The sequence below is a fragment of the Caretta caretta genome, chromosome 28 (genome assembly GCF_965140235.1).
Source record: "Caretta caretta isolate rCarCar2 chromosome 28, rCarCar1.hap1, whole genome shotgun sequence".
NCBI lineage: Eukaryota > Metazoa > Chordata > Testudines > Cheloniidae > Caretta > Caretta caretta.
This window is the reverse complement of record NC_134233.1, coordinates 4,286,538-4,313,591: the sequence shown is the minus strand read 5'-3', so window position 1 is coordinate 4,313,591 and position 27,054 is coordinate 4,286,538. Positions and strand designations below refer to the sequence as shown.

The window sequence follows — 27,054 nt, the reverse complement described above, 5'->3', positions numbered from 1 at the left end:
GATATATTTCTAGTGAAAACAAGAAGGGAGATTATCAAAGAACAGAGATTCCAGTGACCGTCAGTAAGAATGCAAGCAAAAAATGGTTACATTTCAAATGAAATCATAACCTGCTCCTAGAAACTAAACTTAACCAACAGGTTAACCTCCTGTCTAAAGATGTTTCTCACCCAAAGTTCTCAACCAAGCCTGATCGCGACCCCTCTTTCATGAAGCAAACTCGCGGTCCATCTACTTCCTAAGTGAAAGATGTCCCCCAAATAGACTAGAGCAAACCTTTGATGTGTACCCCAAAATTGGGTCCCCACCCCCTGTCTACTTCCTGCTCCTTTTCTTTCTTTAAAGTTCTCACAGTCCTTCTCAACTGAATGTACATTAAGCATGTAGGGTTCACATGTAAACAAACAGATGGATAAACATTTCTTGCCTAAAAGAAAACCATTTTGTCACCTTTCCTGGTGACTAGTCCCGAGACACAGATCCTAAGAATGTAATTTTCAATGCATATCCATGACTCTTTACACAGCATCTGTACATGCATTTCACAATGATATTGGTGACATGGGCTTTTAATTGAGACTCATGGGGCAATCTTTTAGTGAACTAGAATGTACGTACCAGGTCCCTCGGCACCCACTCTGTGCCCCTCGCCAGTTAACACTAAGATTCCTGAGTCCTCAGTTGACTTCAGCTCTGGTAGCACATTAATGTACATTTCCCACCAATCTCACAACATGATTAGTTTCTCTTCTTGTTGTGTTTCTTTATTTCGTGCCAACAAGGTGCTCAAATTACAGACTTCATGGTTTTATAATGTCTCTGAATTTTCCTAGGAAACCAGGATCTCAGCTCTGTTCATGGATGGGCAGCAGGTATCAAATAAACATAAGGAAGTACTACTTCACACAACACACGGTCAACCTGTGGAACTCATTGCCAAGGGATGTTGTGAAGGCCAAAAGTAAAACAGGGGTTTTTTTTAAAAAAAGAATTAGATAAGTTCATGGAGAACAGGTCCATCAATGGCTATTAGGCAAGATGGTCAGGGATGCAACCCCAAGCTCTGGGTGTCCCTAGGCCTCTGACCGCCAGAAACTGAGACTGGACAACAGGGATTGGATCATTTCATGATTGCCCTGTTCTGTTCATTCCTGCTGAAGAAGCTGGCATTGACCACTGTTGGAAGAGAGTGTACTGGACTAGATGGACCATTGGACTGGCCCAGTAAGGCTGATCTTAGGTAGTGGCCACAGTGGGTCAGGTTTTCAAGATGGGTGCCTCAGTTTTGTCCACAAAACTTGAATTTGTTCAGATGGATGGGTACCTAGCTATGTGATTGCTGGCACTGCAGACACGAGTATATATTCTGCTCATGCTGTTGGCCCATGTGCAGGCCCATTTTAGGTACCTATATGTGACGGGGTGGTAGGCTGTGCCCCGGCCTCTTCCATGGACACAGACTGCTCCGAGTCCCTCCAAAGTGTTCTAGGGATGCCTGCTCCTGAGATCCTGGTGGTAAGGGCTCTGATGACCGTTTGACCCCAACGGATGATCTTAAGTCACCTTTACGCTTGACCTTTGTTTTCTTTCTCCTCCCTCTTGTCTATACTTTCGTGTCTAGGTTTCTCCAGCTCCTTTACATATATTTCCTCTTTACCTGGCCCTTCAGGTTTTATTTCCAGCCTCCTGGGCCTCCATACCTGCCTTGGTGTCCCTGTTAGAAAGGGATTCCAGTCCATGCCCAGTAGAAGGCAGTGGGGCAATCCATCCACTACCGCTACATGTTTCTGCCTAAACTTCCCCTTAATATTCAGGGTCCTTAAAATTGGGCAGAATTTATCGTCCCCATGGACACTGGGCAGAATTTCTTGTCCCCATGGACCTGGTATTCAGTTTTGATCCTACCTCTGGGAAGTATCCAGTGGGGTTTCACTAACTCCTGCCTGATTAGCAAACAGGATGAAGCTGTGTCCATTAGTCCCTTTGGTGGCTCCTCCCTACCCAGACTGATACGGTAGGTACTTTCTTTTTTCTTTCCTGCCTGGGAGCCTTGTCCCAACCACAAAACTGAGCAAACCCACAGTCCATTTTAGGACAGTCTCTTTTTAGATGTCCTTCATGTCCATGTCGGAAGCACACTGTAGGCCAAGCTCCCACTACAGTTTCCATTTCCTGTCACAGGACTCACCAAACTTTGGAGGAGTTGTTGCCAGACCTGGGCTTGCTCCCGTATAAATTCCTGATGGCTCTTTTGCTGTTAAACCTACCAGGCAAGGAAAGGCTGTTTTTCTGCCTGGTGGGATTGTTGGAAGGTCTGTCGGGTCTTCTACACCAGTGGTCTCCAAACTGGGGTGCGTGGGATGATCCCGGGGGGAGCGTGGCATTAGTAGCGCCGCCGGACAGCACTCTGCCGTTTTTTTCCTTCGGCGGCAGCTCTGCACGTCCAAGGCTGGTGCTCCCCTTTGGCGGCCCGCCTGCGGCAGGTCTTCCATAGGTGGCGCGTCTGCGGCAGGTCACCCTGGGGGTGCGTGAGCCAAAACGTTTGGAGACCACTGTTCTACACCAGCAGTTCTCAACCGGGCCGGTTTTAGCGGGTCTGCCAAGCAAGGTTGGCTTTAGACTAGCTGGGGCTCAGGGCAGAAAGCTGAAGCTTTGAGCCCAGCTGGGCTGGAGCCCTGAGGCCCAGCACCTGCACTAAAGCCCCGAGCCCCTGCACCCTGTGGGGTTAAAATCCGGAGCCAGGAGCCCCAAACTCTGATGCCTGGCAGGGCAGAGGCCTGGAACTGGGCCATGGAGTATTTCTAGCATGTTGAGGGTGGGGGGAGGCTCAGAAACAGAAAGGTGAGAACCCCTGTTCCACACTTCTCTTTGCTGCTTCATCACCCGTTTCAGTGTTTCCTCCATCACCGGACTGCCAAACCTCTACACCGGCTTCTCCAACAGGCTCTCCATTTGCATAGATAACAGGGAAATCCCTGATGAGCCCCCAGCTGTGACAGAGAGGGGTGTTGCACCCCCACATCTTCCACAAACACAGACCGTGTTGAGACTTTTTTCCTTCTAAGCACCAACATATAGTCTATTTAATCCCCCTACCAATACATAGCACCTTTATATTGTATCTCAACTTTCTAAACTCTTCTCCAAAAGTCGGGTGGGGGGTAAGGTGTTTCCACTCAGAGACCTCACTTTGTCAGGCTCTCCTAGCTTTTTGTCTTTCTGTTTCTCTTAGGGTGACCAGACAGCAAGTGTGAAAAATCAGGACGGGAGTAGGGCTGTGGGGTGGGGGGGAGGGAATAGGCACCTGTATAAGATACAGCCCCAAATATCAGGACATCTGGTCACCCAAGTTTCTTTCTCTGTCTGTTCCCCTCAAAGGGCTCCTGCCCATGTCCTTTTACACAGTTTCCCTGTTAATGGAATGATTGGTTCCTTGACTCACTAGCCCCAATCTGACCTTGTAATCAGGTACACCTCTCTCCAATTAGGCCTTCTGTGAGGAACGGAATTAGTAGGAATAGTGACCAGAGTGCTGACTCAAGTGCAAACCCTCAGCACTCTGTCACCTCATATCTGGAGATGTGACCCCAGAATGTCCATTAGTGATCACCACACTCGATGCCCCCTGTTTCTGGGTCCTGATCGTGTACCTTTTCCATATCACTTTACTCTGCTAGTGCCCATAGTCCTTGCAGAAAGAGAAAAAGGACTGCAAAATTTTGTCCCTAGCAAAACTAGTCCTATGAGATGTATGAGACTGAAACTTACCTCCCAGCATCAAGTCCTTCCAGGGACACTGGTGTCCAGGACATTGCCAATGGATGAACTGCCGATTGAACAGCAGACCTGAGAAGTAGCCGGGGCTTCCTGACTCTCTGTTCAAGCTGCACCTTCCTCCTGATTGCTGCAGTTCTGTGCCTCTCTTTCCCCAGGCTTTCTATCAAAGCATTCGAGTCTGTGCTTTTCAAGGGTGGGAATGAGAGACTGGTGAGAGCGCTCAGGAAGCAGAGAACTTGGATTCTTCTGGAAAACCCCAAGACTCACCATGAGGGAGTGTGTCTGCTGGTGAGGTAAGAGATCTAGGAGGCATCATTTTATCCCTGGGAATCAGTAGCCAATAGAGTGGCTGAGAGGGAACCTCCTGTTTATAGCTTGGTGGGGGGGTGGGGTGTCCTGGGTGGAAACACACAGCTCCCACTCCTAGATATCAGAGCTGTATGCTCAGAGCAGCTGAGTTTTTTTGAAGTGTGCAATCTAACCCATGAGCGGTTTCTTTTGTCTTCCAGTCTTCTGCTAAGATCTGAACTCATAACACCTGAGATCATACAGAGCCTCCTCTGCTGGGTGAATTCCCCCACAGAAAACCACCGAGTCACCAGCACAGCTTTCCTTGCCCAGGTAAGACACAGGGCTCTGAAGAGTAGTTTCACCATTAGACTGTTGTCTGCCTTTCTTTCGGGAGTTGTACAGTTCTGTTCATAGGAGTAATTGTCATTTTAGACAGTAGAATAGGTCCTCCTTTATATGGAAACCTCACCAGGAACTTCACGATACCTTTCTGAGTCCTTCTCTCTCTGTGGTTTTTATTGCCGTCATTGCCTATACTAGCTACACAACCACAGGTGCTGGCTGAGAGAGATACGGACAGAGTTTGGATGACTGGACCTCTTCTGCCAAGTCCTAGTGCTGATCCTAACCAACAGCTCCTGATTTTGGTTTCGCTCAGCAGATCTTCTGAATGAACCTAGTGTCCTAATACTACCCACCAAGCAACCTACAACTACATTAATGTCTATCTTAGGTTCTCATTACTCTAGTATCTGAGTACCTCCAAACTCTTTAATGTCTGTATCCCCACCACACTCCTGCGAGGTAGGGAAGCACTATGTTTCCTATTTTACAGGCAGGGAACTGATGCACAGAAGGGCTAAGTGACTTGCCCAAGGTCACACAGGAAGTCTTTGAGGGAGCAGGAAATGGAACCTGGGTCTCCTAAGTCCTAGGCTAGTGTGATACCTGCCGCAGCATCCTCCCTTTCCACAGCCTTCCTCCAACATCTGCATCATATTTCCCACTTATGCTAAGCAACTATCTTCGGGGCTCATCCGCTTCTAAGAAAAACAACCTCTCTGTGCCTGTGATGGGCTGTACCTGAGCTTTGAGGCTCCTTACAAGAGGCCCCGTGGTCCTACTACACCCTGCCCCAGGAAAAGAGCCCCCAATCTGGGTCTGCCTAGAGAGGCTTCATGAAAGCAGCCAATCCGAGCCCATGAGGCTCGGCTAAAAGGAGCTGAAGGGCCTTAGCAGGTCAGTTCCTGGCAGGAACTGGAGGGGCAAGAAAGGGCGCTGCTCTCTGGCCACAGAAATTCAGGGGACAGCCAGAGTTTCATTCTGGCAGCCTTTACTTAAGCTGGGTTTTCAGGAAGAGAGTCCCGAAGAACTGTAACCCTGAGGTGAGGGTGAAGCTAAAAGTGGCCGGTAGGAAGAAGCGACAATGAACTGAAATCAAGCAGTGCCTAGCTCCTGTTTATAGGATCTATGGTTTGGAACCCAGAGTTAGGGGCAGGCCCAGGTTCCCCTACCACCAACAGTGGCATAAGCCCCATGGAGGGGACAATGCTAATGGAGAGCTTGAACAAAGGGCAGAATGTAAAGGACCCAGAGTTGGGGCTGGAGACCCAAGTGAGGGCAATGGGATTGTTCTGGACTACCCCAGAAGGGGTTCCTTTGGACTTTGGGACTCAGCCAGAGGCCTGAGCCACAGAAGGCTCACTGAGGACGGCTGGCAGGGTGCACCAGGGGTGAGAAAAGGACTGTGATACCATACCCAGCCACTAAGAGGCTCTCAAGAGGTGAGTGGATCCCTATTCTAGTGCCCAAAAGGAAAGCTCCATGTTTTGTAGACCTTTCTCATTTGTGTGGAATGCTAAAGTTACAGTGTATTATGTGGCAAGTGTCAGAGGGGTAGCCATATTTGTCTGTATCCTCAAGACTGGGGCTGTAGGAGGACTCCTTGTTGTTTTTAGCGTATGACATGTCTGCTCAAATTCTATTCCCAATCTTAATGATCCTATTGGGGCTAATGGACAGGTTGATTTTCTTTCAGCTAATGAGTGATCCCATGCTCAGGGAGAAGAAGTTCCTTAAGCCAGTCTTACGCATCTTGGAAGAAAGGTCACATGATAGGAACAGCATTGTCCAGCAGATGGCTGTAAGAGGCCTGGGAAATTTAGTCTATGGGGCACCTGAGAAGGTAAGAGAGAATACTGACTAGAATGCAGCATAACTAGAGAAACCAAGGGAAATAGTTCTTCGGAGTTTACAGAGGCTGCACACAATGCACTAGGCCAAATTCTGCTCTCTCACATACCCGAGTAACCTCTTTGCAGTCAATACAGGGCAAGCTAGATCCTTTGCTAAGCTGGGCAGAAGCAAACAATCTGTGCACTTTAATATGACCATGTGTAAATGTCTCCATCTAGGAATAAAAAATGCAGGCCTTACTTACAGGATGAGAGACTCTATCCCAAGAAGCAATGATGCTGAAAACCACTTGAGTCATGGCAGAGAATCAGTTGAACATAAGGTGTCCCAATGCGAAGTTGTGGCCAAAAGGGCTGAAATGATCCTTAGAGGCATAAAGAGAGGAATCTTGAATAAGAGTAAAGAAGTTCTTTTCCCTCTGAATATGACGCTCATGTGAGCACTGCTGGAATGCTGTGTCCAGATCAGGTCTCCACAATTCAAGAAGGATGCTGATAAATTAGAGAGGATTCAGAGAAGAGTCACAAGAATTCTCAAAGGATTGGAAAAGATACCTCTAGTGATAGACTCAAGGAGCTCAATCTATTTAGCCTTACAAAGAGAAGGTTAAGGAGTGACTTGAAGACAGTCTAGAACTACTCACATGGGGAACACATTTTGAGAATGGGTTCTTCCCATTAGCAAACAAAGGTATAAGAAGATTCAATGGGGGAAAATGAAACTAGACTAATTCAGACTGGTAATAAGGCATTGATTTTTAATGGTAATTTTAATTAACCATTGGAACAATTTACCAAGGGTTGTAGTGGATTCTCTGTCACTAGCAATTTTAAAATCAAGATTGAACGTTTTTCTAAAAGATACACTCTTTTAGAAAACTAGAAAACTCTAGTTCCAACAGAGACTATTTCGGGGAAGTTCAGTGTTATGCAGGAGGTCAGGCCGGATAATCACAAGGGTTCCTTTTGGCCTTGGAATCTAAGTAACTAGGAATCTAATGATAGGAATACACAGGTGTATTATGGCACCAAGTTTGGCTCATTGTAGCTCGAACCTGGTCTGAAATATAGCTATAGGTCTCCGGGGGTGGGAGGGGGAGATGAAATTCCCACAGCTTCATAACTGCTAAAGAAAACGTAGTAGAAGTGTGATCAGTGATCAGTGTTCTTTAATGTCATATTTTTGTCCAGGTGAAAAAGCACAAGAAGTTTCTTATGGTCATACTGATCAGGGCCTTAAGTGACCCTTTCAGTTCTGAAGTCATTGGTGAGAGCATGAAAGCAGTGGCCAAAGTCCTGAAGGAGCTGAAAGAGAAGGACATAGGTTCTTCCTTCAGAGACCTCACCCAACAGATCCGGACCTACTTTGACAACGTATGTGACCAGAACTCTCCAGCCCCAGTTCAAGCGATCTTGATTAGACTCCATTTACTCCCTGGGCATTGCTCATGTCAGAGTGAAGAGATGTTTCGGCCCCAGGGAAGAGAGGTGTTTTACGGAGGAGGAGAACATTAGGAGGATGGGGATGACATCCCTGCTCCCACAGTCTCCCCCTTCTGTTCTTCTTTCTTGCCACTGAGAACCTCAAAGAAAGTCTGAATACTAGATTAGACAGCTAGATAACCATGAAAAGGGGGTTCCAAGGTACAATAGAGAGTGTTGGGCCTGCTCTATACCATTTTTATGTGAGAGGGTTGGAATGATTCCGTTTTAGCAGAGAATTTTGAGATTTCAAATTTTGGTTTTGTTCCTATTTGTGGGACTCCCTCTCCCCAAACTTCAAAACTCTTTGTGAAACGGAATTACTATTCTCAACCGAGCTCTATTGAAAGCCTTGGGTCCGGGCAGTCTGCTCTCGGTGCTGGGAACCCAGGTGCTGGGAACCCAGGAAACTGTGGGAGCTAGAAGTGCCAGGGAGTTGCAAATTTGAGAGCCAGGGTCCCAGACGCTGTGGGTTTGGAAGCCCATGATCCCAGTCAGCCTGCTAGATCGGCTTCCAAGGAGCTGAATGGGTGCACTGTCAAGACAGCAGGCAGGTTTCTAAGGACCCCTGCCTGGCTTCTGGAGGAATTTCATCAAAATGGAACTGTCGCTAAAATAGTTTGATGAATCAGCAAATTCAAATCAAAAATTCGTGCATGAAAGTGTTTCCGACTAGCTGTAGTTGGAATCCCTCAACTTTAGCGTAGAAGAGATGGCTGTGCGAGGTACGTGATGTGATTGTCCCTTAGTTACTAACTTGTGGGGCTTTCTTGGCTGTAGGAGGACGATGCTCTTCGTTTATTGTCCTTTGTCCTATTTGGCATCCTGGCTCGCGTGACCAAAAGAAAATGGAAGGGCTATTTCGCCGAGCAGGTTAGACAGAGCTGGGTCACACTTCTGCTGCACCTGCAAGACCCGAACCCCAGGGTTTCAGTGGTAAGACCGAGAGTGACTTATTGACTAAGCCAAAGGAATCTTCCTCCCAATGCCAGGGGAGCTCTGCTATTCCTGCCTGCTGTGGAGGCCCAAATTCTCCCCTTAGTTCATTGCCCTCCTGCTGAGTCAGTTCCCGCCAGGTTGCTCCATGGCTGCCTCACCAGAATCCAGGATAGGTCATGGGTCTGAGCCCGACAGCTCTCTATTCCTGTCTGTCTCTGCACCCCAGGCCCCTGCCTCCCCAGAACAGAAGAGAGACCTGGTGAAGCAGCTTTCTTAGGTAGATCTGTTCCAAAAAGACATTGATGCTACCTCCAGGTTGCAGTGGAAGCTCTCCCCTCTATTAGTCATTCCTGCATGTTTTCTGCCAATTACATCCAGATGCATCCCTTTTTATCCTGGAATAGATGAGCAGGCAAGCAGATGAGTTCCCTTTGAATGGCCATAGCACTCAGTAGGGAACAATTAAATGGTGTGTGTGACACGCTTTCTTTTTTTCAGGAATGCAGAGCTACGTTTCACCTCTGTGTCCCGTTTTTGGGACTGAAGAGGCTCCAAACTGCAGTGAATGAACACCTTGATAGCACAGCTGAGCTGAAGCCTGAGGAGCTCCAGGTGGACATTTGCAGACACCTTGTGAGTGAGCTGTTGAAGTGTCTGAGATTCTTGACTGGAGTGGCGTGTGGTGGTGTAGAGATGTGTGATGGGTAATGGAAATAACGGTCAGAGTGGGATATATGACTGAGGGTGATGGAAAATGTAAATCTGCCACAGATCCCCATTTTTCCCATGTCCACCCAGTCACCTGTTCTTTCTCTGATTTACCTGTGGCTCGTAAAAGCATGTGCTGGCAGTCAAAGGGCACTTCTAGCCAGAGAGAGCTCATGTGTCCCTGATTTCCTCTAGGCCAAAGAGAATGCCGAGCTGCTGGAGAACTTGTACAAAAGCACCATCACGTACTTCTGTAGCAGCTGGGAAGAGATGCGGGCAGTTGCAGCCAAGTTAGCTGGTGAGAGATGATGCCCAGTGTCCCTTTTGGTATTCCCATTGAGGGAGAGAGAAGAAAATCCCACTGTGCAGCACTGAGCTGCCATTAATCTCTCTGTGCCTCAGCTTCCCATACATAAATGGGGATGTTAATATCCCTACCTCTCCAGTGTGGTGGTCGGAGGAAATCATGACTTGCTATAAAGTGCTTTGGGATTGTTGCAGGGAAAGCATGGTGCAGTCATTTAGTAGTAAAGGCTGGGACACTGTCTCGTAGGGCATGTTTACACTTGGAGCTGGGGGTCTAATTCCCAGCTTGATGAGACATACCCGCACTAGCCCTGAGTGCTAAAAATAGAGAGTAGCTGCGATGGCAGGAGCAGCAGGAAGTTTAAGCACCCCAAGTATGATCCCATCCAAACCCCAAAGTTGATTCTCAAGGTGGCTAGCTCCTCCCACTGCTCGTGCTGCTTTAGCTACATTCTAATTTTAGCATGCGAGCGCTGTCCGAGCTAGAGTGGGCCTGTCCCATTGAACTGGGAGTGATCTCCCTCGCTCAAAGTGCAGACCCACCCACAGTGTTGCTCAGTGCTCTTCACTACTACTTCATCATTGGGAGGCATGCAGCCCACCTGCCCTCAGCGCCTGCTGTTTCAGGTTCCTGGCCACACCACCTTGTCAAGGAGGCAAAAGGTTCCTCCGCTTTGGCCCTGTGCCCTCTTCTCCCAAGCATACCCAGGTGAGACAGGCAGGCGTTGTGCCCTAAGTCTCACCTATCAGTCACCTTGTGGGATCCCTGCTTAGAACTCACTTATTCCTGGCCCCAGTCCTTTGCTCAGACCACTAGACCAAGACACTAGCTTAGTATGTCTCCAATGACTGACAGCAGTGGCAAGAGGAACACAGACTCTTTAAAGCAAATGGGTTTTGTGTAAACATTCTTAAAAATAAAAAGTCTTTCTCATTCTCTTCAGTGTGGACTCTAAACTGCACTAGCATCCTCTTGCCCACAGCTCACCCTTAGGCCCACAGTAGGAGAGGCCAAAGACCTGTCTAGGGGCTGCTAATATCACTTTGCACTCAACAAGGGAAGGTTTTATTGTTGTTGTTTGTTTTCCATTGTGTATTTAGGCATCATCCTGGAACACACAGACAGGCAGCGTATGAAATGGCTGGACCTGGAACATCTGCTGATGTGTAAGTAATAAATACAGCTGAAGTTCTGCTCATCCGTGAGTTCTAAAGGAATTTAGCTGACAAGCAGCTGTAACCGATAGCACTGGTGCAAAGTGCATCAGCCACACGTCAAAGGACAAATTCACTCTTGCCCAGTAGAAAGTCAGCTTTAATTTCCCCTGAAGGAGGAATCATAGAATCATAGAATATAAGGGTTGGAAGGGACCCCAGAAGGTCATCTAGTCCAACCCCCTGCTCAAAGCAGGACCAATTCCCAGTTAAATCATCCCAGCCAGGGCTTTGTCAAGCCTGACCTTAAAAACCTCTAAGGAAGGAGATTCTACCACCTCCCTAGGTAACGCATTCCAGTGTTTCACCACCCTCATAGTGAAAAAGTTTTTCCTAATATCCAATCTAAACCTCCCCCACTGTAACTTGAGACCATTACTCCTCGTTCTGTCATCTGATACCATTGAGAACAGTCTAGAGCCATCCTCTTTGGAACCCCCTTTCAGGTAGTTGAAAGCAGCTATCAAATCCCCCCTCATTCTTCTCTTCTGCAGGCTAAACAATCCCAGCTCCCTCAGCCTCTCCTCATAACTCATATGTTCCAGACCCCTAATCATTTTTGTTGCCCTTCGCTGGACTCTCTCCAATTTATCCACATCCTTCTTGAAGTGTGGGGCCCAAAACTGGACACAGTACTCCAGATGAGGCCTCACCAATGTCGAATAGAGGGGAACGATCACGTCCCTCGATCTGCTCGCTATGCCCCTACTTATACATCCCAAAATGCCATTGGCCTTCTTGGCAACAAGGGCACACTGCTGACTCATATCCAGCTTCTCGTCCACTGTCACCCCTAGGTCCTTTTCCGCAGAACTGCTGCCTAGCCATTCGGTCCCTAGTCTGTAGCTGTGCATTGGGTTCTTCCGTCCTAAGTGCAGGACCCTGCACTTATCCTTATTGAACCTCATCAGATTTCTTTTGGCCCAATCCTCCAATTTGTCTAGGTCCCTCTGTATCCTATCCCTCCCCTCCAGCGTATCTACCACTCCTCCCAGTTTAGTATCATCCGCAAATTTGCTGAGAGTGCAATCCACACCATCCTCCAGATCATTTATGAAGATATTGAACAAAACCGGCCCCAGGACCGACCCTTGGGGCACACCACTTGATACCGGCTGCCAACTAGACATGGAGCCATTGATCACTACCCGTTGAGCCCGACAATCTAGCCAGCTTTCTACCCACCTTGTAGTGCATTCATCCAGCCCATACTTCCTTAACTTGCTGACAAGAATACTGTGGGAGACCGTGTCAAAAGCTTTGCTAAAGTCAAGAAACAATACATCCACTGCTTTCCCTTCATCCACAGAACCAGTAATCTCATCATAGAAGGCGATTAGATTAGTCAGGCATGACCTTCCCTTGGTGAATCCATGCTGGCTGTTCCTGATCACTTTCCTCTCATGCAAGTGCTTCAGGATTGATTCTTTGAGGACCTGCTCCATGATTTTTCCAGGGACTGAAGTGAGGCTGACTGGCCTGTAGTTCCCAGGATCCTCCTTCTTCCCTTTTTTAAAGATTGGCACTACATTAGCCTTTTTCCAGTCATCCGGGACTTCCCCGGTTCGCCACGAGTTTTCAAAGATAATGGCCAATGGCTCTGCAATCACAGCCGCCAGTTCCTTCAGCACTCTCGGATGCAACTCGTCCGGCCCCATGGACTTGTGCACGTCCAGCTTTTCTAAAAAGTCCCTAACCACCTCTATCTCCACAGAGGGCTGGCCATCTCTTCCCCATTTTGTGATGCCCAGCGTAGCAGTCTGGGAGCTGACCTTGTTAGTGAAAACAGAGGCAAAAAAAGCATTGAGTACATTAGCTTTTTCCACATCCTCTGTCACTAGTTTGCCTCCCTCATTCAGTAAGGGGCCCACACATTCCTTGGCTTTCTTCTTGTTGCCAACATACCTGAAGAAACCCTTCTTGTTACTCTTGACATCTCTGGCTAGCTGCAGCTCCAGGTGCGATTTGGCCCTCCTGATAACATTCCTACATGCCCGAGCAATATTTTTATACTCTTCCCTGGTCATATGTCCAACCTTCCACTTCTTGTAAGCTTCTTTTTTATGTTTAAGATCCGCTAAGATTTCACCATTAAGCCAAGCTGGTCGCCTGCCATATTTACTATTCTTTCGACTCATCGGGATGGTTTGTCCCTGTAACCTCAACAGGGATTCCTTGAAATACAGCCAGCTCTCCTGGACTCCTTTCCCCTTCAAGTTAGTCCCCCAGGGGATCCTGGCCATCCGTTCCCTGAGGGAGTCGAAGTCTGCTTTCCTGAAGTCCAGGGTCCGTATCGTGCTGCTTACCTTTCTTCCCTGTGTCAGGATCCTGAACTCAACCAACTCATGGTCACTGCCCCCCAGATTCCCATCCACTTTTGCTTCCCCCACTAATTCTACCCGGTTTGTGAGCAGCAGGTCAAGAAAAGCGCCCCCCCTAGTTGGCTCCTCGAGCACTTGCGCCAGGAAATTGTCCCCTACACTTTCCAAAAACTTCCTGGATTGTCTATGCACCGCTGTATTGCTCTCCCAGCAGATATCAGGAAAATTAAAGTCACCCATGAGAATCAGGGCATGCGATCCAGTAGCTTCCGTGAGCTGCCGGAAGAAAGCCTCATCTACCTCATCCCCCTGGTCCGGTGGTCTATAGCAGACTCCCACCACTACATCACTCTCTGCAGAGGGTGTGATGTGAGTCCGTGCATCTCCTGGTTGTCCTGGCAAGGCCCCCTCCGCAGCCAGTGCTATCCACTCTTTGGGCTTTATTGGCTCTCTGTGGACTCCCCAGGTGAGGAGAAATTGTAGCCACTTTCTGCTGCCCCAAATTTCCCACCAGCAATTTCTCTTCCAGTAGGTGCCCTGCGTCCTGCACAAAGCAGCTTGGACCTGGCCTCTGTTGAATTCCAGGGTGATTGGAGCTCAGACAGTGGCTCTTGAATAGAGATGGAAAATAAACTTAAAAGTGGAAGCTATTGAAACAATGGACCTTCTTCCATTTACAGCAGAGTGGATGACTTTCTGGTCGAGTCAGGGTCTCCCCGCTTGTTGGGAGCATGGAAGGGAGCCAATGGAGGAAGCTAAAGCTTTCTTTGTATTGGAGAGCTTCTGTAGCGTGGTATTCAGAGGTAGTAAGTCTCCAGCTATTTCCGGCACAGGTGACAATATGAAAAGTGAGGCATATTCATCTCTCATGTATTTTCCACCCCAATAGAAGGACTGAGCCAAGTTTCACATTTTACCATGTGATCATTCTGCTCTGGTACTTGAAGATTCTGTGATCACGCTTAGCTGTGATTTGACAGTCTGTATACTAACATGTTGTCCTGTGTCATTTCAGCTCTCCAGGTCCTCAAGAAAGACCCAAGTCCCTCTGTCCAGCTGGTGGCAACGGAGGTCATAAGTGACATCTGTCCTGGCCGAGTGCTTGTGGACTGAAGCGGAAGGGACACAAACAGAAGAAGGTGCTCCAGTAGTATAAGGGCCCTACCGTCAATCAAACAATTAACCCCACCCTTGGCCCTCGTAATCCTTGCCCACCGGTCACTGGAAGTCCCAAGCCATGAGGTATAACTTCCAGGGTCAAGGCGGACAAATGACCGGAAGCAAGGTGTGTCATGTGACCCCTCTAAGAACTCCTCCCATTGTCCTCTACCAATCGGGATGGGTTTCGCCCTGATAGGAACGCCCCAAGAGAAGATTTGACCAATCAGGGGGAGTTCCGGGGCAGGATGACCTGTCTGGAAGTGGTTCGTGTGACCCCTCTAAGAATTCCTCTCACCACCCTCTACCAATCAGGAGGGGTTTCAGCCACTGGAAACCACCCCGAGAGGAGGTTTGACCAATCATGGGGAGTTCCGGGGTGGGGTGATCTGTCTGGAAGTGGTTTGTGTGACCCCTCTAAGAATTCCTCCCACCGCCCTCTACCAGTCAGGAGGGGTTTCAGCCACTGAAACCACCCCGAGAGGAGGTTTGACCAATCATGGGGAGTTCCGGGGTGGAGTGATCTGTCTGGAAGTGGTTTGTGTGACCCCTCTAAGAATTCCTCCCACCGCCCTCTACCAGTCAGGAGGGGTTTCAGCCACTGGAAACCACCCCGAGAGGAGGTTTGACCAATCATGGGGAGTTCCGGGGTGGAGTGATCTGTCTGCAAGTGGTTTGTGTGACCCCTCTAAGAATTCCTCCCACCGCCCTCTACCAATCAGGAGGGGTTTCAGCCACTGGGGACCACCCCGAGAGGAGGTTTGACCAATCATGGGGAGTTCCGGGGTGGGGTGATCTGTCTGGAAGTGGTTTGTGTGACCCCTCTAAGAATTCCTCCCACCGCCCTCTACCAATCAGGAGGGGTTTCAGCCACTGGGGACCACCCCGAGAGGAGATTTGACCAACTGGGGGGAGTTCCGGGGTGGGGTGACCCGTCTGGAAGTGCGTCGTGTGACCCCTCTAAGAACTCCTCCCACCACCTTCTACCAATCGCGATGGGTTTCAGCTGCAGAGGACCTCCCCGAGAAGAGATTTGACCAAAATGGGGCAGGTTCTCGGATTGGGTGAACCGTCCAGAAGAGGGTCATGTGACCCCTCTGAGAACTCCTCCCAACGCCCTCTGCCAATCAGAGTGCAGCACCATCACCCCATAAGTCCCAGCGCTGGGCAGAGGAAGCCATCTCTTACCAAGAAGACATGTTTTAGAAATTGTGGAAAGGCTGAGAGGAAACATGGACTCCTTCACCACCCCCGTGAGACCTTCAGATTTTGTTTTAGCTCTGAGGACCTTTGGAGTTGTGTGGAGAAAGCGCTACAGCAGCGACAGTTCCGAGAAGGGCCCTTTGACTCAACCGTTGATGGCTACGTCGGAACCTGACCCCAAAATCCAAACCTTTGTGAGGCACCCCAGTGAGTGTGAGAGCCTCTCATTGTCCATGCCCTAAAGTTGGAAGGCGATTGTGGCTTGGGGGAGTCACAAGGTGAACGGGAAAGATGGCGCTCAGGTAAATGAATGATTAAGAAGCGACTGTCAATCATGGGGGTGTAATGGGGTTGGGAATCGACCTGGCATTGCATAAATCTAAAAACAGGCAGTGGGGTGCTTACACTGTTTTTTGTCTGAAAATCTCTCAACAGCTTGACGATGCCTTTCTAGAGGCCTTTGAGAAGTTGCACATCGGTAGCCCTGTGGGAGTAAATCCATCGCGCATCAGCTGTTTTTGCTCCTGTCTGAGACCCAGATCTCAAGAGGAAAATCCAGAAAAGGACAAAAATGGAAGAATGAACCAGCTCAGACTCCCTCATGGTAGGGGTCATGGCGTCCTTTGTTTCAGGCGGCTGTAAAAGATTGTGTTAAACCAGGCGATTAATAAAACTTATTTAAATGTCTGAGAATGAACGTGTCCCCCTCCATACTTGTGTTCGTAAAAGACGGTCCCAGGAAGAGTCATGTCTCCACAGACGGCTCTGTTAAAGAAAATCTGTTAAACCCCCAGGAAAGTTGGGGACTTTGACGGGGTCAATCTTCTTTTTCAAGTAGCCAAAAAGCATCATAAAACTTTAAATAGAAGACAGGTAGGAGCTTGGCTTTCACACCAGGATGCTTACACTTTACACAAACCAGCTCGAATACGTTTTAAAAGAACCAAGACCGTTCTTTCAGATGTGGACGCGCAATGGCAGGCAGATTTGGTCCGTATGCACTGGTTCTCCAAACACAACAGCAGTTTTAAGTACATCTTAACAGTGATAGACGTTCTATCCAAATATGCCTGGGCCTTAGGCCTAAAAGACAAGATGAGTGGTGAGGTATCCAAGGCCTTTAAAGCTATTTTTAGCCAAGGTCGCGTGCCTCAAAAATGACAAACTAATCGGTGGAAAGAATTTTGAAACAGACCTTTTAGCAGATTGTTGAAACGGCACAGCGTTAACGCTTTTTGTTACTGATAATGAAGTCAAAGCAGGAGTTGTGGAGCGATTTAACAGAACTTGAAAAAGATGCGGAGGATGTGGCGATATTTTACCGCCCATAACGCCTTTCGCCACCTTGACCTGTTACCTGACTTTATGAAGAGTTACAACCAGAGCTTTTACAGAACTCTATGTACCAGACCCGCTGATGTTAACCCTTCCAATTCTCTGAAGATATGGAAACTGGTTGATAGAGATGGTTTTAAAATAAAACCGGTTGTTGCCCCCTTTAGAAAAGGCGACCACGTGAGACTCTCTAAAACCAAAGGAGCTTTTGAAAAAGGTTGTGAACAGACGTTTACCAATGAGATATTTATAGTGGATGAAGCCTTAACCAGGAGCCAGAGACCTGTATACTGATTTAAAAGATTACGAGGATGAGACAGTTACTGGAACTTTTTACCCTGAAGATTTACAAAAAGTAAACCCCAAACGACACAGGATTTCCGGATCGAAAAAGTTCTAGCGGAGAAAGGAAAAGGGAGAAAAAAGCAGCTACTGATGAAATGGTTTGCCGGGGGGACGGGGACGATAAGTTTACCAGCTGGGTGGAAGCTTCTCAATTCTGACGTTTAGACACAAACAAACAAAAAGATTCCTCCTGCAAAGACTGAGGGAGAGAAAAATGAGCGACGGCAGGTGTTACATGACTTTGCCCAGCAATGCCAGCTCTGCAGTTTTTCTTCAAAACACCAGCTCGAACTTTACAATACAGCTAATTAAGCCCTTGGGTCTCCCGGGTGCCTGGAAGGTGGGGTTAGTGGAAATACAACACCCACACAGCTGGAACACTATCCGCGAGAACACCCCTTTTGAAATCACCTTTGAAGATATGGCATAGAGTTTTATCCTACGACGAGGTTATTACTCGTCCATACCCGAATGATTGGATCATATGAACAGTACCGTGGCTCGTCCTCCCCCACCGCCTGAGGTGGTCATGAACTATGACGCTGTGGGTAGAAAAGTTAGCCTTAAATCCGCTGATTTTACTTTTATGTTTTCTACCAGCAGGGAGCTAGCTAACATTCTAGGTTTGGGCCCCAAGCGCAGCGTCCAAAAATTCCCCTTCTGGGCAGACATCACAGGGGGGGTTAAGTCCTTGTATCTGCACACAGTTATTGTAGAACACCAGTTTGTGAGGGACTTTTCTGTTCCCCTGTTATGCTGTGTCCCTGTCTGAGGAAGGAACAATGAGTTTGTCACCATCACCTACGATAAACCTCATCACGTTCCTCTCAGAAAACACCACATCGATACCATTACCATTGAAATAAAGACAGATCAGAACAGATACGTCTCATTTGTTGAACGGAGTGGATGTGAAAATTAAACTGACGCGCAGTAAAGACGCTTTCTGTTTAATGGGCAGTGCAGCCGAAGGCTTTAAATTGCGCATTGTATCAGCATCGCTTTTTGTGAAGAAAGTACGGATGGCCCTGAGCGTTCGTCTGGGGCACGCGGAGTCCCTGCTTACCACAAATGCTAAATATCCCGTGGACCGTGTGGGAATGAAAGTGTTCAGCATCCCTGTGGGCAGCAGGGTCAATAACCAGGAGAACCTGTTTTTTGGGACAGTTGCCCAAAATGCTTGTCCTAGGGTTTGTCCTATGCCTTGAGTGGAAGTTACACGAAAAATCCCTTTCATTTTAAACATTATGATATTAATTTTGTGGCCTTGTATGTGGATGGTGAACAGATACCAACCAAGCCTCTGCAACCAGACTTGGAGGCAGGATGCTGCGTGAGAGAATACATGAATCTGGTACAGACGCTGGTAAACACATGACAGATCGTTCTCTGTTAATCGACCGTGAGAAGTTTCCACAGGGTTACATCTTGTTTGCCTTTGACCTGTCTCCCGACCAGGAATGAGCCGATGGCTATTCCCTGATTAAAACCGGGAACCTGAGAGCAGAAATACGTTTTGGGAAGGCTTTAACCATCACCGTCAATCTGATCGTGCATGGGGTTTTTGACAACATCATAGAGAGAAATCAGAGGAGAGACGTTCTGCTTGACTATATGTGAACATGGACACCGTGCAGCTCTCGTGTGTCTTATCAAGGTGCCTTACACAAAAAAGAATTTCTTAGATGTGTTCCCTTGTGATTTGGCTCCCTGGCGACAAGCTGTCTCAGAGACCCCTAGGTTTGTATTGCACATCCACACAACCAACCTGGTGAACACTGGCTTGCCTTGTGTCTGGCGGAGCGTAACGTGGAGAGCTTTTAGACACATACGGGCACCCCCCGAAGAGCATGTTGTTTCCTAAAAGCATTATGAAATTTTTAAACAAAAATGCCACAGGCATTGTGTTTCACAATAGCAAGTGTTTATCTTTTGACCGGATTTTAAAATTGTATTCTAACGACTTAGTGCAAAACGACCGGATGGTGATGAATTTTGTAAAAAATACATTTAAATTCTTGGGCATGCCTAGCCTTGCTCAAAATGTGTTTCAACAAGCCCAGACATGTGTATCTTGCAATGCTTTTTATAGCCAGGTTATCCAATATTCTCAGGCATAACAATGTTTTGTTTGACATTATCCAACACATTTTTTATAAAGTAACTTTTCCCACAGTTGCTAGGCCCCGCGAGAATTGCAGAAAAGGGGTGTTTCCACCTCGTATCCATTTTAAAATCCGTAGGGCAGGGTTTTAAACCCTTCTCCTAGGACCCTCTTGTTGTAAATGACTTTCTGTGTTTTCTTAAGGGTTTTGGTCTCTATTTACCACTGTTTTTTGTTTCTTACGATAGAGGGCTGCTGCACCTCTCTCTTTTTTGAGGTGTTTTCTCGCAGGCCCGTGTAATAGTCCAGGACTAGATCTCTCAAACTGTCAAAGTTGATCTTTTGACAGTTTGCCAAGTTCAGGGTAATACCTTTGACTTTCATACAGGCTTTTCCTCCCGACAGCTTATACCCGTATGTTTTCGGGCCTGCCGACACAAACTCGGTGATGTGTTGATCTGGCGGGATCTCACTCGTGAGGGAATTTAGAAAGAGTTTAGCGATTTGGCATTTAGCGGGGTTAAACCTGATCTCGTGTTGGCACAAACGCACGCCTTCTTCCTGGTAGAAATTGTTCATGTACTTATTTTGTTTTTCTTCGTCTGTGCACCAGCTGGGGTACCCTGAAGCCTCTTGTTTCTGGTGGAGGTGTCATTTGATGAAGTCTTTTCAGAGTACATCAGATTTTTCATTAAAAAGCCAGATTTCATATATTTTTGCCACCGCGTACTCCTTCGCTATGGCGGTGTTAAATTCCACCATGCACCAAGTCCCCAGGATGGCCCTCTCCTCGTCAGTATGGATGCACATCTCCCACTGCTCGGTTTCTGCACAGGTTCGGCATAGCGGGAACATAAGCTTGCCACCCACTCTGACAGGTAACAATGGGAAAAAGAAGCCTTGTGTGGGGTACACTTTAACTTTTGCAATTCCAAAATAATTTGCAAAGGGTCCAAATTTGTCATAAACTATATCAGAGTGTTCGAGAGGGTATTCTTTGGTTTTCTTTACAAAAGGGTAGAAGCTGGTAAAATCATAATAGTGGATTTCTTCCCTGGAGTTAAGTTTGTAATATAGGTGCATAGCGTTTGTCCTTCCCCCAAAAAGAGCATCCCTAGGCACGAGAGGCTAGGGCAACTGGGCTCAGTTTAAAAAACCTGCAAGCTCCCTGTCTCTTTCTTTCATCACTTCCCACTCTTGCTCCCAAAGAGTCCTCACTACAAAACCAAGTTGTTTCAGATTGTCGGTCTTGAGCTGCGTCTTGTAATAAAGAAACCCAAAAGTTGTCCCCGTCATAGGGTTTTGTGCTTTTTCACAATGACAGGTGGCACAAGCGTGGAAAAGAACACCCGTTAAACTCTAAGGCTGTGTGTACCCTGTCAACACTGGCATAACCGTCTAAAGAGTAGGAGCCTACCTGTAGTTCCCCACCCTGTAAAGCATGCCGTATTTGTATAGCTTCTTTGTGAGAGGTATACAACAGCCACTGAACAGATGGGGTTGAATATCTTTTTCCTGCCTGTGATCATTGTCTGGAGGGAGAAGAGCTACCGTGTTAGGCTCCAAAAACATAAACCTGTACATAGCCATGCAGACAGATGCCAGTGTTATGTACCAGAATGGATCTATACACAGTTTTATCTCGGTGAATTTACCAGGTTCTCTCTCTACTAGATCTCCCTTCTCCATCTTTTTCATAATCTCTTTTCTGTAGAGGATACAAGGCTGTCTCAAAATTTTGACATCCTGCTGACAGTAATACACGAGCTCTTTCTGCAAGTCAAACGTCTCCTACCTGTGGGCCTGATACCAGTCGAGAAACTCTGCTTTTTCCCTGGGCATCATGCTTTCTACACCATAGTGCTCCACACCGGGCATAGGCCCCACGTCATTTTGATTTTCTAAAGTGTTCAAAAAATGTGGAAAATACCCTTTGCACCCTTCAAACCCCATCACCTGCGGGAGCTTACCAAGCTTCATGGGCAAGAAGTTTAAAGAGTCTATAAAACGAATGCCCAGGACCTTACACACATTACTTTACTACCCTGAGTGATCAGTTCTAGGCACATCTTTTTCTTCAGTAACTGTCTAATGATGAAGTATGCATCGTAACCTTTGGAATTGTGCACCTGGAACGTGTAGACCCGGAACTCTTTGCCAATAAAGGTCTGAACAAACATAGAAAGACACTCCCTTTACACCTGTGCCGCTTGTCCACGTAAGACTGACCCTTATCGCACAACGTTTTAGACAGGCATTCAACTTGTTCTGTCGATGCCCAGTTGATGTGTCTGTCTAAACGCTCTCTGGACTGACAATACAGTCTACAGCGAGGAGACCTCAGCTGCACGTCCACGCTGTCTGAGCATGTTATGCTCAAGCAGAGGCAGCAGCTGGACCTGCAAGAGTGGCCGTGACTGTGCACCGTGGGGCAAAACTCACCATAATTTTTTGCTCCAAACAACTTTTTCACAACCAGAACCCCCTAGTAATGCTCATCGTGCAACAGGATGAAATAAGTCTTGGGGTAAACTGCCCCTCCCCCCCGTTTTAAAAAAGCCCCTTTCGCCGCATACAGCACCACCTGTATGTTGACTCCTAAATGCTGTTCAGACATTGCTACGTCACTGAGCATAATCTTTTTTTCATCTGACCAGCCCAGTTTCTCATGCAACTTTCTCGCCCCCGCTAACGATTCCGCGTCCGTAAGTTTATGGTCGGACATGACAGCCAAGAGTCCACGCGCAAAACACAGACGGGTACCCGTGTAAGTCAGGTCTACTAAACATTGTCTCTTTTTTATGGATGATTTGACTACTGAGGATAGAATTTAAAACTCTATGAGCGGTCCCCACCCCTGTTTTTTTACAACTGTCACAACGAGGTGCAATGTCCCATTGACATGCAACTCTATTGCTCTGTGGCAGCTTTGAGGTCTGATTGAAGAAATCCTCAGCAGATAGCTCATCCCTAGTTCTTCAGACCAAAACCAACGGCTTAGTTAAATTACAGCTCTCTAAATGTAACTGAACATAATCATCAGGGCCTACCCTACCATTAACGTCATCGAGAACTAACTGTACCCCCTGTGTATGGCTTCAACAACCTGCTGAGCTGAATTTATTCGCTCAAGATTGACAAAATGAAATTCCTCACAATACACCGACCCCCCAAATCTAGGTAATTCACGTTGCCAACTTCTCACTCTCTCCATACACACCTCTGCATTTTCAGGGTTACTTGGGGGTTCCTCTACGGGACCATCAGCGGCATCTTCTACATCAGATGCTATTTGAGAGTCAGACTCCGAGGCGCCTCCATGAGGGTCAGCGGGAGAAGATGGGGACCCATCATTCTAGAGAGCCCTCTGGGGAATTTTCTAAACCAGACTCTGTGTGAGAGTCTGATTCCACCTCCCCATTTTCAGACATGCCAGTTGGAGAGCCTCCAGTCGAGGGCATCTCTTTTTGTCCCCCCTCCCCATTACCTCTTTCGCTCTTTTTAAAATTTTTACAGTGATCCTGGCCTGGAACTTTTTGGCAGCCATTTGTTTGTCCACCAAGCGCTATCCCCCCTTTTGTTTACACCTGAGCTGATGTGTATCCTTGCGGGTGCCCCTTTCCACGACTAGTCACGCCTGCGCAGAGCCAAAAATTGAAGTATTTTTCAAAAAGTCACCCACCAAAGTTTTTGCTTTGTTGATGTGCTTTCCAGCCCTCCGTTCTTTTAGACCCCCTGAAGATACACCATTCACCGGTATTCTGAACGAAGCATCATATTTTCCCCAAACCTTTTTTAGAATACCGTTCTTTTAGAACCCCCGAGGATACAACGTCCCTCAGTCTTCTGAACGAAGCATCGTAGGTAGGCGTTTTCACTCACGGTTTTCTCAGGGCTTGGTGTGGAGGTGGCTGCTGAGGAACTGGCATTGTGTTTGCGTGGTTGGTTTTCACCAGATTTTTTTTTTGTCCTTGGCTTTGACGTAATTGAGGTTTGGACTGCCCTGACGCTTCATCTGCACTCTTGTGCTGTTTTGAGTTGTTAAAGGTCTCAAAGCAGATTTCTGGTTTTTGGCTGGTCTGGTGGAGGTGTCCCTGTCGCTTTGACTACAGCATTGTCAGGAGAACTGCACATACCCGATTAGGGGGGAAGGGACATATTACAAAACTTAACTTTACCATCTTTCTCACCCACACCGATGTATTTACTTAAAATACAAAACCTCATAACCTCACAAACACCATATATTTACTGGGCTTCATTCATCCATATGGGGAAATTTTCTTTTCAGCTGTCTCTTTTCTTTTTCTTTTAAGCTTGTTTACGCTCTGGTCTAAGGGTCTCTCATGTTTTCACCATACGGTGGAGCAGACAATATGATGATGATGATTGATTATTATTATTATAAATCACATGAAACTGTCTTGTAAAGTTAAAAATAAAATATTCATTAGGGTGTTTTTCTATTTAAAAAGTCAGAGCTTTCAAACAAAATAATCCATTTCAGGCTGCACAACAAACAGGAGTTTTGAGTTTATTTCTACCACTTTAAAACAAAAAACAACAAACCCGCAAACATTTTTTTAAATACACCTCATTTTGCAAAATAAAAACCAAACTGCTTTTAAAATCAACTTTTAAAATCCAGTTTAAAACACGTTTTGCACAGTAAAAAAACACCCTGTTAGTTTGAAACACACCATTACCATCAGTTTGCAGCCATATACTTTTTAAAAAAAACACCTATGTTTTTTTTACACAGAGAGAGAGAGAGAGAGAGTTTTGTTTAAAACACAAAAAGAAAAGGAGTACTTGTGGCACCTTAGCGACTAACCAATTTATTTGAACATGAGCTTTCGTGAGCTACAGCTCACTTCATCAGATGTATACTGTGGAAAATACAGAAGATGTTTTTATACACACAAACCATGAAAAATGAGTGTTTATCACTACAAAGGGTTTTCTCTCCCCACACCCTACTCTCCTGCTGGTAATAGCTTATCTAAAGTGATCACTCTCCTTACAATGTGTATGATAATCAAGGTGGGCCATTTCCAGCACAAATCCAGGTTTTCTCCCTCCCCCCCCCCCCAAAGAAAAACAAACCCACTCTCCTGTTGGTAATAGCTTATCTAAAGTGATCACTTACATTGTAAGGAAACCTGGATTTGTGCTGGAAATGGCCCACCTTGATTATTAATGTGTGTGGTGGGGTTTTTTGGTTGGTTGTTTTGGGTTGTTTTTTTTTTGGTAAATATAGTATTTTAAACTTTTAATGGCTTTGAATTGCTAGAAAGAGTGACCCATAGCATTCAAAACCACTCCTGGGTCATATTTGAACTGTCCAGTTCTGCCAGTTCCTGGGTCCTTTAAACTGTCCAGTAGAGTTCTGCCAACTCCAGGGATTATATTTAAACTGCCCAATAGCATCTGCAAATTCCTGAGGTTTTATTTCATTTCATATTAATCCGAACTCACCCACCCACCTCCCTTACTATGGGTGCACACCCATCAAATTTATCCCTATAGCAACAAGGGTAAGGAATCAGTTACCTTCACTATTCAGTGGGGCTGTGGTTAAAACCATTCAGTTCAACAGGATGAGTCAACTCTGTTGTACTCAAACACATGTCTGAACCATCCCTGTTTTGTTTTCGTGTTGTAAGCAGAGGCAGGATGAGCTCTACCCTGACATCTGGTGGTGAGTTGTGGAAAAGGACTTCAGGAGCTGATCTCGTTTGCACAGGCACACCCACCCCGCCTAGCATGAGCCCACAGGAGCCCAAACGGTCACTTTGGCTGCTGTGGGATCCCCAGTGTCTCTGTTATTGGGGCAGGAAGAATAAAGTGTCGTTATCCTGATTATGTGAACCAAGGACAGTGGAACTGTCCTTGGCCTTTTATGACGGAGGGACTCACCATCAACTAAGTAGCACTTGCTAGGCAAGGGACAAGGATTGCAAAAGCCAGTGAATTGAGAGAGTTTGAGGATGGAGGTTTGTGCCTAGTGGTGTGAGCCCCCTTCTGAGGGCCCCAAACACCAATTGTACCTTCTCTCCATTATGTAATATCAGAGAGAATTTTAATTCTATTAGGAGTTTGGTTACAGACTGCAGATCTGAATTCACTTTGGGTTCATGGTGCCCTAGCTCTGAGGCCCCCTACTACTTAACACAGTATTCAGTGATTTCAACTTGTCGTAGGGGAGCTTCAGTGCCCCACTGGTGGGGGCTTGACCTGGTTTTGCATTGTGTTACTGGAATGGAACTCCTAGATACTGAACCTAGACCCTGTTGTTGCCAACTCTGATGGGCAGAAGGGTTACACTGTAAACACATTTCTAGGATTTGTTCCCCTCCCACTTCACAGCTTGTTGCTGTAAATGGGTCTCTTTTACACAAAGACACAAGAGCTAGGTTCTCACAAACCATTTTTTTTTCAATTTAAAAGTCATACAGCTTCTTGAAAACAAACCTAGATCTCCATTAAAACTTTTAGCTCACTTACGGGCCAGAGACCTTCTAACAGAAACACAGATAATCACAAAGCCCTTTTCATTCGATTTTTTAAAATGTACAGCGACCAAGTTTGATATTGCATGTTTGTCCCCTCATCATTCTCTCAATTAATCCTTTTAGATTTCTTACAAATAGTCTTTTTCTTAAGCAGGGTTCTGTCAGTTTTTGTGTGGACCAGACGGTCAATGTAACGCTGTAAGCAGGCATCTTCCATTTTGGACATTTTCTTTAAAACACGGTCAGGGTCTCCACTGAATTGCACAGCATTTCTCAAGGTCACCGCTTGCGCTAAATGTTCTTGGGTTAGGCACAGATGTTGCATAACATAACCTATGGCAATAATAGTGTTCAATAAGCTTTCCAAACACAGCTCAGCACACAGCCCCCAGAGCTTGCAGTTTCTATCCATTGAAGTCCAAGTCACACAGGCATGGTGCCATTGGGCTGGGGCATTTATGACACAGCCCTCACCATTTTCAAAAAGCTTTTCCCCAAGACAGTGATGAAGAACAGCATAAACAGCAACGCGTACAATAGTCATTTTTTTTTTACACTCGTGACGTGGCACTGGCTCAGCGAGTTCCATGCCAAGCCTCTCCTAAACTCCTCATAGCCGTCCTCCTCGGAGTCATCTTCAACAATTTCTAGCGGCGTTGAGCAAAACCAAAGGCGGGCCTGGTTCACCTTCGCTGTTTGATGCAACGCCGTCCAGGGCCTCCGGGTCCTCTAGAAAGGCATCGTCAAGCTGTCGAGAGATTTTCAACCAAGAAACAAGCGTAAGTTCCCACTGCTTGTTTTTAGATTTACACAACCCCTGGTTCCTAACCCCATTACACCCAATCATCGACCGTCGCTTCTTAATCATTCATTTACCTGAGCTACGTCTTTTCCATTCACCTTGTCTGCCAGTGCCTCCCCCACGCCATGATGGCCTTCCTCCTCCAGGGTGGCGGATGACGAGAGGCCACCATGCTCATGGGGGTGTCTCATGAGCAGTTGGGCTTCAGGGTCAGATACTGGCATATCCATCAATGGCTGGGCGAAAGGAATCCCCTTGGCTTCTCTCTCATCCTCTTCAGAACTGTCGCTGCTGTAGCGCTTTCTCCACACAACTCCAAAGGTCCTCGGGGCTAAAACAGAGTCTGAAGGTCTCCCAG

The 27,054-nt window shown here is 46.9% G+C and overlaps 1 protein-coding gene and 1 long non-coding RNA gene across 2 annotated transcripts in view; both read left to right on the top strand.

Annotated features, from left to right (window-relative positions):
* Positions 1-27,054, top strand: part of LOC142070314 (uncharacterized) — a 334,822-nt gene that overhangs the window by 61,585 nt on the left and 246,183 nt on the right. The window lies entirely within an intron of this gene.
* On the top strand, positions 9,120-14,347 carry LOC142070208 (maestro heat-like repeat-containing protein family member 2B). The gene is made up of 4 exons (XM_075123746.1): positions 9,120-9,317; positions 9,588-9,690; positions 10,800-10,865; positions 14,250-14,347. The coding sequence occupies exons 1-4, from the start codon at positions 9,120-9,122 to the stop codon at positions 14,345-14,347; spliced, it is 465 nt and encodes a 154-aa protein (XP_074979847.1).